The sequence below is a fragment of the Nematolebias whitei genome, chromosome 23 (genome assembly GCF_014905685.2).
Source record: "Nematolebias whitei isolate Nwh7 chromosome 23, NemWhi1, whole genome shotgun sequence".
Lineage (NCBI taxonomy): Eukaryota > Metazoa > Chordata > Actinopteri > Cyprinodontiformes > Rivulidae > Nematolebias > Nematolebias whitei.
The window spans coordinates 20,859,565-20,878,700 of NC_056520.1; the positions used below are offsets into that span (position 1 = coordinate 20,859,565).

Below are 19,136 nucleotides of genomic sequence, written 5' to 3' on the forward strand. Positions count from 1 at the left end.
CCCAAAAAAAAAAAATCAACTTAAAAAAAAAGTTTTTATTGAAAGCGAGTTATTTAGTAGGGGTTGTGGTGACACAGAGGTCATGAGAAGATGGGCCTATCATCGGAAAGTCGCAGGTTCAACTCCCAGTACCATCAACATCAAAATGTGGGTGGAAAAGGTGAAACACCCACACCTGCCTCCACCCTCATTCGCCTCACTCTGGGCCCTTGAGCAAGGCCCTTAACCCCCATCTACTCCCTAAACAGGTCTCTCTTGAAAATGAGCTCTCGTGGCTCAATGAGACTACCTGGATAAATAAAGGGTAAATGGAAAATGAAAAAAATTTGGAGAAGGTTGAACCTGAGCATTTAAAATAGTTATTTAAGTCAATTAAAAAAAAGTACAAAAAAAGTTTAAATGCTATTATTCAGCTGCAAAATGATTCAAGATGGACACCTTAGTTAACTGACTAGCAACATGGCTTTAGGTGAGTCAGTTTGACAGATATTGATCTAAAATTCGGTGTGGTATTAGCTGAGAGTCATCCACAACACATACTCTGAGCACCAACATCTTGTGAGATCTCACAAAATAGAGCTTAACATCATTTACAAGTTTAGACTCAAACAGCTAAAACTCCATCAACATAAGATGATTTACCGTACCGGTAATTGGCAACAATAGGACGTGCATTCCTGTTGATGATGCAGTAGATGTGGTCAGTTTAAGATTAAAATCAGACACCACTCTGAGCAGCAGGACCACGCTTTCCACAGAACAACTGTGTCAACTCTTGAAACTGTGCCTGCAGTCAACCTACTTCACATATGGGGAGCGATATTATAGGCAGAAACATGGGTGTGCTATGGGGTCTCCAGTTTCTCCTATTGTTGCCAACCTGTACATGGAGGAGGTAGAAAATAGAGCCTTGACATCCTTTTCAGGGACACCACCAAGTCATTGGTTCAGGTATGTTGACGACACCTGGGTTAAAATTAAATCTCAGGAAGTCCAACATTTTACTGACCACATCAACTCTTTGGATAAATACATCAAGTTCACACGAGAAGATGTAAAAAATGGCAAGTTGGCTTTCTTGGACTGTGAGGTCTCAGTCTTTGAAAGAGGACATTTGCAAACCGAGGTGTACCGCAAACCCACCCACACAGACCAGTATTTGCAGTTTGACTCCCATCACCCTTTGGAGCACAAGTTAGGAGTCATCAGGACTCTGTATCACAGAGCAGACAGCATCCCCACTAACTCGGGAGCCAGGCAGAAGGAGAAATCCTACACAAAACAGGCTCTAGAGCAATGTGGATATCCTAACTGGGCCTTCCTGAAAGCAGAGAAGAAACCCAAACAGGACTCCAGTCAGCCAACAGGTGAAAAGGAGGAACCCAGACCCAGACCAGTGGTCATTCCGTATGTTGAGGGAGTATCAGAGAAACTGAGACGTTTATTTTCTAAACATAACGTCCCAGTGGCTTTTAAATCCCGAAATACATTACGGCAAAGACTGGTTCATCCCAAAGATCCAGTCCCCCGGCACAAACAGAGTAATGTTGTGTATGCTGTTCAGTGTCAGGAGGGCTGTGATCAGTCTTACATCGGGGAAACTAAACAGCCACTGGCCAAACGGATGGCCCAGGACAGAAGATCAACATCATCAGGCCAGGATTCTGCGGTCTACACTCATCTCCAGGCCAGCGGTCACTCTTTCAGGGATGAAGATGTTCACATCCTGGACAGAGAGGAACGATGGTTTGAGAGAGGAGTAAAGGAGGCCATCTTTGTGAAAAGAAATCGTCCATCCTTAAACAGGGGTGGAGGCCTCCGGGTTCAACTGTCCCCCTCTTACAATGCTGTGATTGCTAGTATCACTCAGCCCTCTGTGAATAGTAAACAGCCATCAGTGTGCTAATGACCCATTGTTAGGCTGATGGTCCTTCTTGAGCATGTGATCAGCTGGTTTTGTTGTCAGCAGCAAACTGGTTGATCCACTCTGAGAAGGTGCTATTTAAGAGACTGAGCTGAATACAGCACCTCAGACTGAGGAAGTCTTTCGGATGAAAGACGAAACGTTTCTAGATTTTTTTGCTTTGTTTTGTTTTTTGTTTTGTTTGAATGTCCAGAGGACCAGATTGAACTTTTTTGGATTTTTCTACCTGGATTATTGAGCATGCATCAGGATACTTTATTTATACAGGTAGTCTCATTGAGTCATGAGGACCCACCCCCTCAAGAGAGACATGTATTGGGCAGCTACGTGAGCACCCGGGTGGGATGAGGCTAAATATTTGGATGGCATGAAGCTCGTTAGTCCGTAATAAAAAAAAAAATTTTTAATCCTTAAATTAGCCACAGCATTGTAGCCGCAGTGTTTAACGTGTGTGAAAAAAGTGGAGGCTTATATTCCAGTAAATTACGGTAGATTTAAGCCCTGGGATGAAATGCGGTGGGCAATACGCATTTCTTTAAAAACTTTATTCCTAATTAGTAGAATACCGTTTCCCTTTAACTAGAAAATTACTTTTCATTGGCTTTTCTGGCACATTTTAGTAAGTAAAGTATATTAAAAATATTGTTAAAATTTAATTTTGGCTTTTTTCCCCCTACAAAATAAGAGTTGAATGAAATATCTTTGTTGTGGCCTCTTTGTTATCCCAGTCTGAGTTTTGGTTGGTTAATATTTGGGTCATTCTTTTATTCAGGACACAGACGCATGGTTCAGATGTTTAGGAAATGAAAGCCTGCAGTCTGCGATGATGTGGAGGCCGCTCGTCACTGGCTGAGCCAAAATCTGCGTAACAATTGGCTGAAAGCGAACCACCGTGTAGCTTCCTCCCGGGTGATGTCGAGCCTTTTGTTCCTACTGAGCATGTGCAAACTGACCACCCAACCTGCGAGTACACAATGTACAGACACGTGGGATTAAAAGTAGTTTTCAAAAATGTTAATATTTTAGTATCAGTCTTTGATTTTTACCTCTTGATGCACCGTGGAGAAAAGAACACGTGACCTTAACTTAATGAGGTTAATCGTTTTTTAATCAGGGGGCTCCCCATTAGCCACCGTTTTGTTGTTCGGTCAACTGGTGGTCACCTTCGATCAGCGTTGCCTCTACTCTTTGTTCACATTTTTTTTTTTTTTGCTACTTTGTGCTCTCCATGAGGTCGTCCTTTGTTCAGACCGTCGTCTCGACTCTTGCCTTTATGTTTCCAGTACTCCCCTGCAACCTGTGAGGGTGCAGTGCAACAAGCGGGAACCATGTAACGGAGCGGGAGGCCGTGTGAACCGAAGGGAGTGGCTTTTAGACGACCGCGAGCAAGTCCGGGGCAGGGTGTGTGGTCAAAAACGGCTGATCGGATTGGAAGAATCCTTTCTAATCTCCGCTGACAGTTTACGTAACGGCAGAAAGGAAGCTGGCGTGACATCACTGCCCACCCTCCTCTGTGTGGTGTGCTCACCCAATCACCTTACAGTCTACATGTGAGCCAGGCTCAGTAAACACTGCCTTACATCCAGAGCTCCATCATGGGCTCTGCTGCTGCTCCCCGATGTGAAGTTCCTTCAGTTTAGGGAGGGCCACAGGGCACGGTGTTAGGGTTAGTCTCTTTCTGGTTGGAGTGTGTGTTTTTTTTTAGTTTTTTTTTACCTGAAAGCATCAATGAGAGAGAGTGGGCTGATCGGGGCAGGGGCAGCACAAGGCCCAAACTCCATGGCCCTGAAGCTGCTCTTCTGGGAGCTGGAGAAACATCTGAGGAGGTAAAACAGTGGCTGCGATGGTGTCGTCAGTGTTGTGGACGTGCTCGGCTCCCCCCTCCCCATAGACGGTACTTCACAGCTGTAGGTTTGTGCAGTGCCCACCTGTTTACTGAATGGATTTTAATGAAACACTCAGTCATCAATAGATCTACAACAGATTCAATCTGTGTTGAAAAGTCAACCAGTTTTTTTATCCGCCATGTAGTGCCCAAGAAGTTGTGCACTGTATCGGAGGGAAAAGACCATAATGCATTGCAATCTGAGCTGACATAGCAGGCCAACTGAGGCTAAAGCCACAGCTCAGTATCCTTACTTTGTTTAGACTCACTGAGATTGCCTTTAATTATCTAGTTGTGTAACCCTAATTAGGACACATTTTAAGATATAATCTAGATCATAATGTAAAATAGGCTACATTTCATGATGAAGTTGGTTGGATTGTTTTTATCTGTGCACACACAACTTTAAATATCAGTTCCGTACAGAAATATTTTATAGGTGACGATTCACATTTTTCATATGTGGTTGTGTACATGAATGCAACACAACTAAAACATAGACTACCGTAATTTTTGACTATAAGCCGCTACTTTTTTCCACACGCTTTGAACAACACGGTTTATACAATGCTGCAGCTAATTTATGGATTTTTTTTTTTTTTTTTCATTTTTTTTTTTTTGGACTGGCTTCATGCCGCCAAAACATTTAGCCTCGTCACACCCGGGTGCTCACATAGCTGCCCAATACATGTCTCTCTTGAGGGGGTGGGTCCTCGTGACTCAGTGAGACTACCTGTATAAATAAAGGTAAAAATAATAATAATAATAAAATCCAACCAATGAAATTACAGAACAAATTAGTGGGAGTGGGGGGAACTTCATACTCCCCCTGTCCTCGTTCTCTCTTCCCCACCCTGGGGGCACAACGAAGTGTTTGCAACCAGTCGAACAAAGTGTGAATTGTGCATTTAAAACACTCCGAGCTCGTGGGAGGCTTGGACGACTACCCTCGAGAAATCGATTACCAAAACTATCCGCGGCTTAAAAAGTGTGGCTTAAATATTAGGGGTGCAAATCTCTGTCTGGCGAATCGATTCGATTCCGATTTTTGGTGACACAATTCGATTCAAAATCGATTTTACGATTCAGAAACGATTTTTCCATTGAAATGGTCATACATTTTGTTTCAATTATGTAACTGACGAGCTGAAAAGAAAAAAAACAACAATGTAAACAAATAGAACCTTTATTTAAAACAATAATTTTAGGTTCCTTACTGTATCAAATCTTTTTGCATCGTTTTATATTTATAACAAAAATAGGAACAAATACAGGAGTGCATAAAATTATGTAACTTAAATTACCAGTATTAGGTTAGCTTAGCCGCCTGGATTTCTCTCAAAAAAAAAAAATCTAGGAACAAATAATCCATCCATCCGCTTTACCCACTTCTTCCATTTCGAGTCTCGGGTGTCACTGGTGCCCATATTCAGCAATCACTGTGCAAGAGGTGGGGGACACCTGGACAGGTCTCCAGTCCATCACAGACAAATAATTCAAAATATATAAATACAAAAGTAAACAGACTTCAGCCTACCATAGTATATTAACCTTTAACTCAAAATAAAAAACAGACTTCACATTTTTTTTAACCATATTGATTCATATTTGGTAAATCTTTAACAAAATTTCAAAACCTGTGCAAACCTGCACAAAAACTCTTCTGAACTGTAATTTATAAATCATAAATTGTATCATTTAGAACTGGCTCCAGCAGATGTGTCTCATCTGGCCTCTTCAACCTGTTAAAAATACAAATTATATAAAGTTTGTTGTATAACTTGTTTATATAAGTTTTAGTACAATATGAGAAAAAACTGTTACCTTTGAGCTACAGCTGCATCAGAACTTCTCCCACGTTGTTTTTGTTTCATGTTGGGAGTTGTGTGGAGCTTTTATCTACATGAAGGAATAACGTACGTTGGATCTAGCCTATTAAAAATGAAGCTAAACCCCTCACCTTCCACTGAGCTGTTTGCTCGTAAATCCTTTGTGATATAGCAGGAGATGGAGAGGGAAATCTTTGCAGCAGAGTTCACTGATCTGCTGCTTTCGCTTTCATCTTCTGTGCATTTTGTCGTATATTTCCAAAATACTGTACCGTAATTTTATTTTACACTTCTTGTAAAAAAAAAACAAAAAAAAAAAAACGTGCTTTTGTTAAGCTCGGTCTTTCCCCGGAACATTGTAGTATCTGAAATGATTTTTAGAGACGACGAAACGGGTTGATTCGCACCGTCCTCCCTAGCTAGCAGACTCCATTCAGATAAAGGGAGCTGGCTAACTAGCTTGCTGTACGGTGGCCTACACGGCCAAAATTCTACGGCGGCCGAGCGGACACGTAATGCGATACGCAGTATGCTCAGGAGTAGGAGCGGAAAAAAATAAAATTTAACACATTTTAAAATCTATTTATGGGCTTTTAGAATTGATTCAGAATCGCCAGGACTAGGAATCTAGATTCTTTAAAAAAAATAATAATAATTCTGCACCCCCTATTAATAAATATGCACAATTTTATTTATTTTTAAATTCGGTGGGCGTGGCTTATATTCAGGTGCGCCCAATAGTCCAGAAATTACAGTATTTTATTTACGTTTTCTCAGCCAATACCAGTGAAACGATGTAGTTCATCGGGTGGATTCCAGTGTATCTTGTTTGCGACACCTGACTGAATGCTTGGCACAACTCCCCAAATATTTGGGAGTCAACCCAATTCAAGATGGCCACCACAGCACATCAACCTTAGCAAAGAAACAAAACAAAAAAAGTAGCTGTAACTGTATTTTACAGATATTGAGATCCGTTCTGATTAAAAACTGTATGGTCATGAACAAACAGGTGAAGAGGAGACTCTCAAAGCTTTGGTTTGTCTCAACCCCAGCTGTGCACACAAATTGCACTTCCTTTTCTTTGTATGCTGTTTATCCCGTTTCCATAGCGACGACAACAGTCCACACCTTCATGCCGCCAATTGAAAAAGAACACGTTTCTGAGTTTGCAACACATCTGTGAGGCTGTTACATCCATTTTGTTGTTGTTGTTTTTTTTAGTTTCTAAAATAAGAATAAAAGTAGATGCAAGTCTTGAAACATAAAGTGCCCAGTTGTTAAACTAGATTTATCTACCTGGATTATTGAGCATGCACATTGATAATTAGCTTAATCATTAGCTTAATCTTTTCTTGATCAATAATTCAGAATAAAGGCGTAACATTCCTTGAAGGAGTATCATCCGACGTCCTTCATGCCAGAGTTTTAGACTCGTCTTATGTTCAGAAATGACACCTTTTGGGACAAAGCTTGAAAATGACAAGTGTGATCTAAGAGATGTGATGCTCAGAGCAGGAGTTTTAAATGACTCTCAGCTACTACCACGTTTAATCAGAGCACAATGTCTGTCAAAGTGACTGACTTATAGCCATTTTTGTGTTTTTGGAGATCAGTTTGCTGTGGTGGCAGTCTTGAATTAGGTTGGCTCCAAAGATGAATCAGTTTTAGAGTTACTCCCAGTGATTATTTACAGAGAGTTTCATTCAGATGTATCCAGTAATTCACGAGATATTTTGCTAACAGGCGGTTTACTCTGAAGCGTTAATGTGCACAATGTTATCTCAGATCTTGCTCAGCCTGTTGGTGCTCGGATTATGGGTTGTGGATCAGTCTCGGCTACCATGACACCCAATTTCAGGTCAAAATCTGTTAAATGACTTATAGTTTTTGTGTTTTTTTTTTAATTATTTATTTTTCTGCAGCAGCCATCTTAAAGCTTGTTGACTCCAAATGTTTACCAGTTGTAGATGTGCATCCAAGGATTAATTCTTGTAGGTTTTATTTTAATCCGTGCAGTAGTTCATGAGATATTTTGCTAACAGACGCACAATAACAAAGTCCGCCTTCGCCCATTTTACCATTTTCGACCCATAGGGGGAGACATTACTCCGCTTAACAGCTTGTGTTTGTTGACAAAATATTTTGTACTTAATATATTTAAAAACACAGATAATGTGTGATTTAACGCTAAAATATACACGGAAGTTAGCTTGGGATCCATGCTTGTAGTTTTCAGTCGTGTCAAGTCGAGTTAAAGTAAAAAGATGCTCCAATCAGTTATTTTTATATTATGTTAATGAGCTCTCCGCTCAGCCAATCAGAAAGGCGCATCAGAGTACGAGCTCCCAGGTCAGCCAATCAGAAAAACGCTTCGGAGTTCTATTTATATTATGTTATGAGCTCTCCGCTCAGCCAATCAGAAAGCCGCTTCAAACATTATGTTAATGAGCTCCCCCGCTCAGCCAATCAGACGCGGGTGCTTTGCATGCATTATCCGGGAAGGAGAGCTAAGCTTCGCGGTGCTGCAGCTTCTCGCTTCGGTCTTTTGTGTACTCCGTCCCGGCTACGAGCTGCTCCGTCGCCCCGGCGGTGGCGGGTGGTGGTGACCTCTAACCACGACCCGCCGCGCGGAGTTCAACAATGCGCCGTTTTTCTACTTTTATACCGCTGGGTCTCCCGGTTTCCCAGCCGACGGGTCGGGGCTTTTAGCGCGCGGAGGAGCATGAACTCCCAGTGTTACACGGTGGCGATGGACCTCGGTGTTTGTCAGCTGAGGAATTTCTCCATATCGTTCCTGTCCTCTGTTCTCGGAAAGGATCCGGTGACGGTTGATAATAGGTAAAGCTGGCTCGGGTTAAAGCTCTCTGTCTGCCTGCATGGATGTACAGTCACATTTAATCTGAATGTTCCCTCGTTTTGCTTTAAAACCTGATGAGATGTTTTCCTCCAGTCAGCCGCAGTGTTACATCATCCTGAATGCTGAGCCTTGTTTTTCTGTCTTTCAGCTCTTCGGGTGCCAGTGTGGTGGCCATCGACAACAAGATCGAACAAGCCATGGTAGGTTCTGCTCGGGTCATCTGTTCCTAAGTCTTATGTAACTCAGGGGTGCAGACTCTTAGAGGGGGGTGCACAGTTACCTGTTAGTTTTTTTTTTTTTAAGGATATTTACAGAGATATGTGATAGTGAATGAATGAATGGAGTGAAATGCTTGCTGCAGATGTCTGCACCTGCTGGTGTTTGAGGCTTCTTGCTGTGTCACCCTGTACATTTGTGACCTCTGGCTTGATCTGGACCAAACTGAGGTCCACGCCCCCCTCCCTCGGTTCTCCTCACAGCGCTGTCCCCCTCTGCTCCTTCTCCACATCTCCATCCAAAGTGTTGCTAGGCAAGCTGCAGCCTCCCCTCTGCTCAGTATAAATAACTCTGCCCCTGATTGGCTCCTCCCACCCCGGAGCAGGAACATTTTGTTCCCTCTGCCGAGGCAGGAGGAAGGATGGGGAGGGACCACCGAGGAGGAGATGCTCAGATTATTAAACAAATCCTCCTCCAGCAAAGCTGCCTCCGCTCAGAGAACGAAAGCAAGGATCCAGATGTAGTGTTTAAAGTAGCCGTTCTCTGAAATGATCCTAAATAAACACTAGACAAATTGCTTTTCCTGAGAAAATGCAGTGTGAATGCTTATTGCAGAAGAACTTGCTGAAAAATAGCTAAAATTAGCTAAAAAAAATAAAATGCTGATGTAGCTGAAATGGAAGAACAAGCCTAAATTAGCAGAAGAAAGCAGAATGAACACACATTTGCTGAATTAAGTTTATTAAGTTTAAACAGGCAGAAATGAGCACTAAAATTAGGAAATTAGCTAAAAAAAAAATATGCTGAAATTGCTTAAAAAAATAGCTGAAAATGCAGAAAGATGCTTAAACTGCCAGAAAGAAGTGGAATAAGCTGAAATGAACTAAAAATGTGGAATAAGCTGAAAAAGCTAAAATTAGTGTAAAACAGCTAAATAGTAGCTGAAAGAGCAGAAAAAGGTGAAACTAGCAGAAATAAGCTGATTGGAGCACAAAAAGCTTAAATTAGCAGAAGTAAGTTAATTAGGCTGAAAGTAGCAGAAATTACCACAAAAACTTGAATTTATCTGAAAACGGCTGAAATTAGCTGAAAAAACTGCTAAAACGGTAAAACAAGATTAAATTAGCATAAGACAGCAGAAAGAACACGTTTGCCCAGTTAAGCTGAAAGAAGCAGAAATGAGCATTAAAAACGCAAAAAAATATCTGAAAAAAGCTGAAATTAGCAAAAAATCAGCTGAAAATAGCTAAAAATGAAGAAAGAAGCTGAAATTACAAGACAAAGGTGGAGAGAGCACATTTTTTGCTGAATTAGGCTGAAAAAAGTTGAATTGAACGTAAAAATAGCTAAATAGTAGCTGAAATAGTAGAAAAAGCTGAAACTTGCGGAAAGGAGCACAAGCAGCTGAAATTAGCAGAAAGAAGTTGGAAGAAGCTCAAAAATTTAGTAGTTAGCTGAAAGCACCTGAAAGGAGCACAAAACTACTGAATAAACAGCTGAAATGAGCTGAAAATAGATGAAAAAAGTTAAAATTTGCAGAAGGAAGCTGAAAGAAGCTGAAGCAGAACAAAATGTGAAAGGAGCAGTAAAAGGTTGTAAAATGAGCGCAGTTCATTTTTCTGTAAAGTGGCAGAAAAGCCTAAATATTTGAAGAAGCTAAAGTTGCACCAAAACCAAAAGTCATGGCAGGTTTGTCCTGAAAGAGCTGAATGTTTTGATTATGTTTTGTTGAAATAGCTTTACAACAGCGGGATGAGAAACGCGCCAAAAAACGTACAGAAGAAAAATGGATCACAACCGTGTGAATGCTTCATAAACGTTCCCACAATAATCCCATTTACGACGCTGGTAATCTGACAGATTTTCTTGCTGTCGCTCATTAAACTTCATCTATTGTAGACTTACTGGTGACACGTTTATAAACGGTCAAATATCGAAACTCCGTGTGAATTTTGGCTTCAAGTGAAAATTTGCCCATTTTTTAATCACTGTTTTGTCTCTTTAGCTGGTCTTCCACGGTCCCAGCGAGACAACCTTTTGTATATTTTAATTTTTGTTGATTAAACGATACATTTGGTTGCAAGTTGTCAAAAATGCACAACAAATGGCAAAAACATCCTCAAATCCAAAACGTGCACACTGAAATTGATGCCTTTTGCTTTGCGCTTAAGATAATCTGTTTGTCTTGACTTAAAAACAAGAATAATCTTTGTAAGTGGAGGCAAATGAGTTCATTTATAATCTTCATATTGATCTCATCGGACAGTTAACGGAAAGTTAAATATATAAATAGTTGATGCTGTTCGCTAGAAAAATCACATGACTCCTTGTTTCAGTGGTGACTGTATGGAAAGCAAATTTTATATATAATGCAGCACATCTGACAAAGCAAACGTCCATAATTCAGTTCTAATCAATCAATTTAAAAATAGATTTTAGCTGTCCAGGTTGTTGAGACTGTTTTGGAAATATCATTCTTAAACAAATTAGGTAATTTTATTTCATTCATATTTTATCAAATGCGCCTTTGTTTTTATTAATTTTGATTGACAGGAGTGTAGTTTTTGGGCAATTGAAGAGTTCTTTCTTGAAGGAATGCATATCAGTCTACGCTTTTTATGACAGTTTTATGAAAAGAAACAGATTTATAGATGTTTTTTTTTTTTCAAGCCTTAAAAAAAACATGCATGATCTCATGATAACTGTAAGAACTGTTGATGCTCTAATGTTGGAGATGAGTATTGGCTGTGACACAAAACTGACTACCGTATTTTCCGCCCTACACGTCGCACCGTCCTATAAGTCGCATCAGTCCAAATATGTCTAATGAAGTGGAAAAAAACATAAATACGTCACTTTGCCATATACGTCGCATCTATTATGCATCACCGCTGACCACCTGGAAAGGTGGGCCGGTGTGTCAAAAATCAATTGGCTGTCAAATGGCGGCCGCGGGAGCGTGCACGGGAGGACTTAAACAAGATTAACACTTAAAAACAATTAGTTCTTTGCTCAAAATTATAGTAAAGGTGTGTCTCAGTTGAACTTTGACTTAATAAATGCACTTTGACGGTCAAATCAGCTGCATTTCACCAGGGCGGCGAAATGCAGCTGGTTTGACGGTTGGTCCGAGCGAGCTGGATGAAAGTGGCAGTCTATGGCAAGCCGATTGCGTCATTAATAGCCACAGTTTACCTATTACATGACACAACGGCATGCCATACTACTCAACCTCCATATAGCGACTGAAAATGGTAGTGTTCAATATTTCAGTCAGAATGAATGAAAATCATATCTCAGCCAAAAACTGTGTTATAAATATGGGAAAATCCATAAATAAGTCGCAGAGCATCTAAATTATGCAAAAAAAGTGTGACTTGTAGGTAAGTCTGTCGCGATAAACAATAAATCAATTAATCACATGTTGAATGAAAATTATTGACCTCATTTTCATTTATCGTCTTTATCGTTTCTTCGTGTCTCTCTCTTTCTACTGAAGACACTATGACAAAAGGCTCAACTGCGGTGCTCTTCACGGTCCCCTCCCTTTCTCTTTTCTCTTTAAAATCTGTTTTAACCGTCCACAATAACAATCCAAAATCACGTTTTTGGATTGTTAAAAGCAGCTAAGGTGAGAAGCTAAGCTACGAGTTAAGCTAACATGCTGACTTCGGGGAAAAAACCTTCGTCTTGTCGAAGCTCCAAAATTCACAGTTGAAACCCGTGCCTTTGTGTAAAAAGTTGTTTTTCTCTGCAAAAAGAAGCTGAGAACTTTACAATTTTTTTTAGTTGGAATCTTTGCGTGAAAAATGCTATGCTGAAGAGCTCAAACTACACCGAGCGTCCACCATTTTGAGAACCGAAAAACAGGAAGGAGAGACAGCCCATGTCACGTCAAGGGGCCTCCCTCCCATTTTTCTTAGAGACACGCTGCTCACTCCCTCACTATCAATCCTTCGGTTCAGTCATATACTGCCATCCGGTGGTCAAAAAAATATACTACATGCAAAACAAATCAACATTTCTTCTAAAATTTGACAATTAATTATTTTTAAATTTCAAACAATATTATCGTTTATCGCAATAATTTCTGAGACAATTAATCGCCCAGCAAAATTTGTTATCGTGACAGGCCTACTTATAGGCTGAAAAATACGGTACGTTGTAGGGGTGCACCAATAAATCAAACGGCCAATTTATCGGCCCCGATTTCCTTAATTTTGGGAAAACTGAAATCGGCCGATACTTGCATGAGAAACCGATTTTACCGATTTTTTTATTTTATTTTATTTTTTAGTTTTAACAATTATCTAAACTTAATTTATATTTCAGAGCACTACCTCATGGCCAGTTAAAACAAGTTTGTATTGTTTCGAGGATATTCTTCAAGGGTATGTTTTTCAATAAAATAATATTGTAACATTGTGACCGTATAATACCCGACAGTGTCGCTTATAAAACAAAATCAGTATCGGCAGATCAGACTTTTAAGAAATCGGTGATGGGCCAGAAAACTGTGATCGGTGTACCCCTAGTATGTTGTATCCTGATGCGTGCTCAATAATCCAGGTAGAAACAGGTCCTCTGAACGGATAAAAATAAATAAATAACTTGTTGACACGTTTCATCTTTTATCCAAAAGACTTGGTCAGTGTGAGGAGCTGTACTAAACTCAGTCTTATAAATAGCACCTTGTCATAGTGGATCAACCGGTTTGTTGCTCACATGATAGAGGACCACCGGCCTAACGACCAGTCGTTGGTGTCCTGGTGGCCGCTTGCTATTCACAGGGGGCCGAGTGATACTAGCAATAACATTGTAAGAAGGTGTAGCTGTTTTGCCGACGTCTAAGCGTCTCTGTCCTCCCGCTGTTTCCAGGACCTGGTGAAGAGCCACCTGATGTACGCCGTGCGCGAGGAGGTGGAGGTGCTGAAGGAGCAGATCAAGGAGCTGATCGAGCGCAACACTCAGCTGGAGCAGGAGAACAACCTGCTGAAGACGCTGGCCAGCCCCGAGCAGATGGCTCAGTTCCAGGCCCAGGTCCAGACCGGAGGATCCCCGACCGGCGCCGCCCAGCCCCCGGTCCCGTCCGGAACCGCTCAGATCCTCCCCGCCACGCAGAGCTCCGGCGCTTCAGCGTAACGCAGAGAGGGGGACGCCGAACGTCCGCCGAGGATGAGGGACAGAGGGGACGGAAGACAGAAGATGAGGAGGAGGAAGGAGTCGTACCACTAAGACTGATCGTGCATCGCCCTTTTGTTGCGTCTTTAATTTAACTGACAAGAGTCCGAGGTGCACCGGTGCGCGGCCCCCGCTACGTCCACAGCGCCTGCTTCAGACAATCGTCTTTGACAAAACAAAGAAAAAGTAAGGTATGGACGGGGAAAGTGCGCCATCGTTTCACCTCCTTCCATCTCTCCACCAGCACATCGTCCGTTTTTGTGCATTTGCACTTATTATTTTTTTTTAATTTAACGTTTTTAAACAACGTGGACGGACTTTTAACAAAATTAAAAAGGACAAACATTTCTCTGGAAACGGGACGTGCGCGGCTCTGCGTCTCCGGACTGTTCTCCGACGAAGCATTCATGTAGGGAACCAGTGTTTGTTTGTTTTTTTTTTATTAGGAAAATGCTTTTATTTCTATTATCGATGTATAAATGTCCACAAATGTACCGAACGGTGACATGACTGTCAACTTTGTACAGGTGAAACAATTCCAGTTCAGCTCTTGCCAAGTGCCTGGTTTCTAACCATAGATGCATATATAAATGTTTTACGTGCCTCTCTGGCGGTGTGGATATATTTATCTATGGTTGCACCAGGTTTTCAACAGAACTCAGGTTGGGAACAGGTGAGGATCTCAGACCTCGACACTAAAAGACGCCGTCCCGCCTGAGAACTCGTCTGCTATCAAACCGTCTGGACTCTTTGGGAACGTGTGTAGTTTTTTTTTTTTTTTTTACACGTAAATGACATGTTTTTAGTTTTTTGTTGTTTTTGTACAGCGAAGTGTGCAAGTTGCTCGTCGTGCGACTGGAGCGCTGAACACGAAAACGCGGCACTTGTCACGAGGAAAGGAGAAAACGGCGAGCAGAAGAAAAGCGTGTTGATGTTTTCGTGCATGCTCCTTCAGCCCATCACATGTGACGTATCGATTGCACTAGACAGTTGCACCTCAAATAAAAAAAATTAAAAAAAATTCAAGTGTAACGTGGACTTTTTGGGTTTTCTTTAACGGTGATAGTTTTATTTTAATAAGGAAGTCCGATATGTCCAAAACATAAATTCTTAAGGGGTTAAAGACCTGAGGAATGGCGGGAGTTGTGGTTGTTTTTAACCTTGAAAATAACTTTGAATGCAAATTGATGGAATGTCGTAAGAGTGTGTGTTGGGGATGAATCTCAACTACTACACCAAATTTTAACTCCGTATCTGCTGAATCGACAGGTTTATAGCCATTTTAAAAGTAGCTAAATTACCAGTGGCAGCCATCTTAATTTGGGTCGGCTCCAAAAGTTAATCAGTTGAAGAGGCAGTCCCAGAAATTATTTACTGAAAGTTTCATTAACGCTTCTCCAGTGGCTCATAAGATATTTTACTAACAGACAAAGTTGACTCCACATAGTTGATGGCAATGTTTTAAACACAGTTTATGCACGATCTGTTCGTGCTCATAACATATTTTGGGGAGCACTTAAAGCTACCACCACACCAAATTTAAGGTCAATATCTGCAAAACTGACCGAGTTACAGCCTTTTTGTGATTTTTAAATTTAGCCTGCTGTGGCAGCCATCTTCAGTTGAGTTGGCTCCAAAAGGTAAAGAGTTTTAGAAATGAATCCACTGACGACTTTTTTTAAGTTTTATAAAATTTTGTCCAATGGTTCATGAGATATTTTGCTAACAGACAATTTTAAAACTGCTCCAGCTCAACCACAGCTCTCCCACTTTAATCCGAGACTGTCCTGACCTCATTAGACATGCGCAGAGGAGGGGCCACATGTAAATGTTGTCATCGTGACGGCTTCTCATTGGTCAGCTTTGTCGAGCCTCTTCTACACAGTCCCATGGTAGCTCCGCCCACATAAAGAAGGCACGTGGCCCTGCACGTTTGCGTAATTTGAGGATGTACAGCGAGTTGATGCTATAAACGGTAAAACAATTATTTAGACATTTTTAAACGTAAAAGCGATTAATTTGAACTTGTGTTACATTTGTGCTTCAGTACTGATTTATTTAGACTGAAAAATCCCTTTTAGACAAAAAATAGTCATGAAAAAGAGTAAAACTGAGAATCATAACTTGCCCTCAGGGTTTTGATTTATTATATTTATACAAATACAAACAGTTTCACCAGGTAACATTCAATACACAATTAATAGATCAGTCATCTGTAACCTTTACAATTAAACCAGACATCTTTTAGTCAACTCGATTCAAGATGGCTGCCACAGCTAAGTTAATAATAACCTAAAAATGGCTAAAACTCTTGTCAACAGATATCATGTCTCTCTTGTACATGAGTCCACGAGGCTCAACGTGATGAACCTGTATAAATAAAGGTTGAATGAATTAATGAATATTGGACTAAAATCTGTTGTGGAGGTAGCTGACGCCTCCATAATATGTTATGCATTATCATTGTCTGTTAGCAAAATATCTCCTGAACCACTGGACGGATTTGAACAAAACTCTCAGAAAGTGACCATCAATATGTGGAAACAACCCAAGATGGAGACTCCTGCATTTTCAGCAATTTGCCTCCAAGATGTAATTATTTTGATGGATCTGATGAGCGGTCAACGATTATTCAGGCAAGTGTCGTAAACAAAACAATCAAACTGTTATCTCAACAATAAAACTAGGTACTGCATTTTAAGCACATCGTAGTGTGTTCATATTCCATAAACTCTATTAAGGGTCATATTTGGTTAAAACTGAATTCACACAAGCAACCTGAGTTCAAAGTATAAAATATATTGTGACATTAAGTATAAATATTACCTGGATCGGATTTAGGTCAAAGTTACACTTCATGTTTGTGTCAAAGTACAGTTTTTGTCGGGATTATCGTCATCTAATCTCACAGATGTAGTAAAGTAGTGGTACCCAACCATGGTCCTTGAGGAACACCACCCTGCATGTTTTAGTTTTTTCTCTGCTCCAACACACCTGATTCAGTGGTTTAATTACTTCCCTAAGTTCGACAGAAGCCCGTTATTCACCCTTTCATTCAAATCAGGTGTGTTGGAGTAGAGGAACAATTAAAACAAGCAGGATGGTGTTCCTCAGGGATCAGGGTCGGCCCCCACTGTAAAGTACAGCAGGTTTGCCAGTCAATAGGTGGCAGTAAGTTTTAGACTCAAGATTACCTGAAATTACACGACTCAGGACAAGCGGCCAAATGCTTCGACTGGCTGGGTTTGGTAGGAACAGATACACAATGGCAGGTCCAGAATCACATGTTAAGACAGAAATAGTATCAAACAAGACAAAGTATTATATCAAAGTTCTAGAATCGAGCCGCTCGAGGTGGCTGCATGTTGGGAGCAGCTCTGTTGCATTCATTCTAAGATTTTGCTTTTGGAAACTTTAATTCCTCTTTTTCTGGATGTAAATCACTTTTTTTGGATGATTGTTTCCTCTGGTATCGGATGCTGTGCAGCTGGAAGGATTTTTACTGAAACTTTTTTTAGTTTTGGATATTTGGTATGATGCGTAACCATAACAACAAGGTGGGTTTTTTTTTTTTACAAGCGGGAGCAGCTGATTAACATCTCAAAAGCTCAAAAAATATCTCAGCTACAGCCCTACATTTCAAATTAGTTGAAAAGGCGGCGCCGTAGATGCATTCCCGTCTCCTTGCCGGCTGTACTCGAGTGCCTGACCACTGAAATTCTGGAACTAGCAGGAAAAGTTGCTTGTGACAGCATAAGGACAGGATCGTCCCCCGGCACCTGCAGCCGGCTGTTTGCAGCAACAAAAAGCTCGGTAGGCTGCTGGGAGGTGTGGCCATCGCTCTGGGAGGAGTTTTGTCCGGCATTCAGGCGCTCCAGCTGCCCGGAGGAACTAAGAGGTCAGCTGAGTCTGGGTGGATGGATCGGACGGCATCTGCGGCCAGTTTCTTCGGATCCGCTGTGGGACAGACCTTTACAAGAGATCTTTCCTGCCTACAGCCATCAGCATCTATAACATATTTTAATGAAACGAGGATGATGAGTTACAACAACATTTAATTTCCCTTTGGGATTAATAAAGTATTTTTGAATTGAATTGAAAACTATTCAATTTTAACAATTAATTTCAAGAAATGAGGTCAATTTGTTCTCCGTTAGTCTAAGTCTATGGCAGCATAACAAGCAGACCCTAACTATAGGATTTATCAAAAAGGAAAGTCTTAATCCCAGTCTTAAAACTGGACAATGTGTCAGCCGTAAAGACAGAAACTGGAAGTTGTTTCCACAAGAGAGGAGCCTGATAACTGGAAGATCTTCCTCCCATTCTGCTTTTGGAAACTCTAGGAACCGCAAGTAAACCTGCAGTCTGAAAGCGAAGTGCTCTGTTAGGAAAATATGGAACAATAAGATCTGTAATATAAGATGGAGCTAGATTGTTGAGGACTTTGTAGGTTAGAAGTAAGATTTGAATTCTATTCTGGATTGAAAACTCCTCAAACAGATTATTTCTTATTTCTGTAACTCCTTCACATAGTTTTACATTATTTAGAGCTAAAGTAACACATGAGGGCTAAAAGGTCCAAACATTACGTGTTCCTTTGGATTAAATTTCTGCTGCCCTCCCTGCTCAGGTCAGTCCTGACCCGGATCTTGACCCGGAATGTCTGGCCGGGCGGCTCAGGTGGACGAGACGGGGCTCCGGCTCTTGTCTCCAGATGGCACTTTCGCAAATCCCATTTCGTCGACAAAAGGCGTTTTCCTAAAGCGTGGAGACGGGTCGTAACGATTGGATTATCTATTTGGGTCACCTGTTGATGTTTGGAGGCCACAGTTTTGACGTTAAGCAGAAATATCTTCAGAAAGGTCTCGAATTGTAAAGTTTTGATTAACACTGCTTTGGTTTCTGATTTGTCGCATTGTTTCCAGACACGTAAAGACAACTCTGCCCCAAATTTGACCCCCCAAAATCCTCTTTACACCCGCATGAGTGGACTTCCTGCTGCGTTGTTGATGTATTCCTTCCTTATTGCTGAGAAAGCAGACGACCTGCTGGCTAAACCCCCAACGTCCAGACTGTCAGTAAGTCGGCCTCCTGAGACTCCGCAGTGGATTAGATCATCCAGAGTCTGAGCTCCCAAAATCATGTGTGTAAACAGAGACGAGGGAAACCAGCCGACGGGCGCAACATGGCTGCAAAGCCCCTAAATATACTGAAGGTTAAAGCCAGCTGTGCAGTTTAGCT

The 19,136-nt window shown here is 41.2% G+C and overlaps 1 protein-coding gene across 2 annotated transcripts; it reads left to right on the forward strand.

Moving 5' to 3' along the window:
• The first annotated feature begins 3,688 nt into the window (after positions 1–3,688).
• Positions 3,689–14,690, forward strand: zgc:65895 (uncharacterized protein LOC393546 homolog). Of its 2 annotated transcripts, none has more exons than XM_037696553.1 (3): positions 3,689–3,750; positions 8,647–8,698; positions 13,593–14,690. In XM_037696553.1, exons 1-3 carry the CDS (start codon positions 3,704–3,706, stop codon positions 13,854–13,856), a joined length of 363 nt encoding a protein of 120 aa, XP_037552481.1. In that variant the 5' UTR covers positions 3,689–3,703; the 3' UTR covers positions 13,857–14,690. The 2 variants fall into 2 exon arrangements, with proteins under 2 accessions (XP_037552481.1, XP_037552480.1); XM_037696552.1 differs by lacking the exon at positions 3,689–3,750 and adding an exon at positions 8,159–8,479.
• Positions 14,691–19,136: the final 4,446 nt, after the last annotated feature.

What these genes read in the sequence shown, in the direction of transcription:
- zgc:65895 (XM_037696552.1), top strand. Translation starts at nt 8,364, where the DNA reads ATGAACTCCCAGTGTTACACGGTGGCGATGGACCTCGGTGTTTGTCAG. An exon ending in CCGGTGACGGTTGATAATAG is followed by an intron (nt 8,480 to 8,646) that starts GTAAAGCTGGCT and finishes TCTGTCTTTCAG; the next exon opens with CTCTTCGGGTGCCAGTGTGG. An exon ending in ACAAGATCGAACAAGCCATG is followed by an intron (nt 8,699 to 13,592) that starts GTAGGTTCTGCT and finishes CGCTGTTTCCAG; the next exon opens with GACCTGGTGAAGAGCCACCT.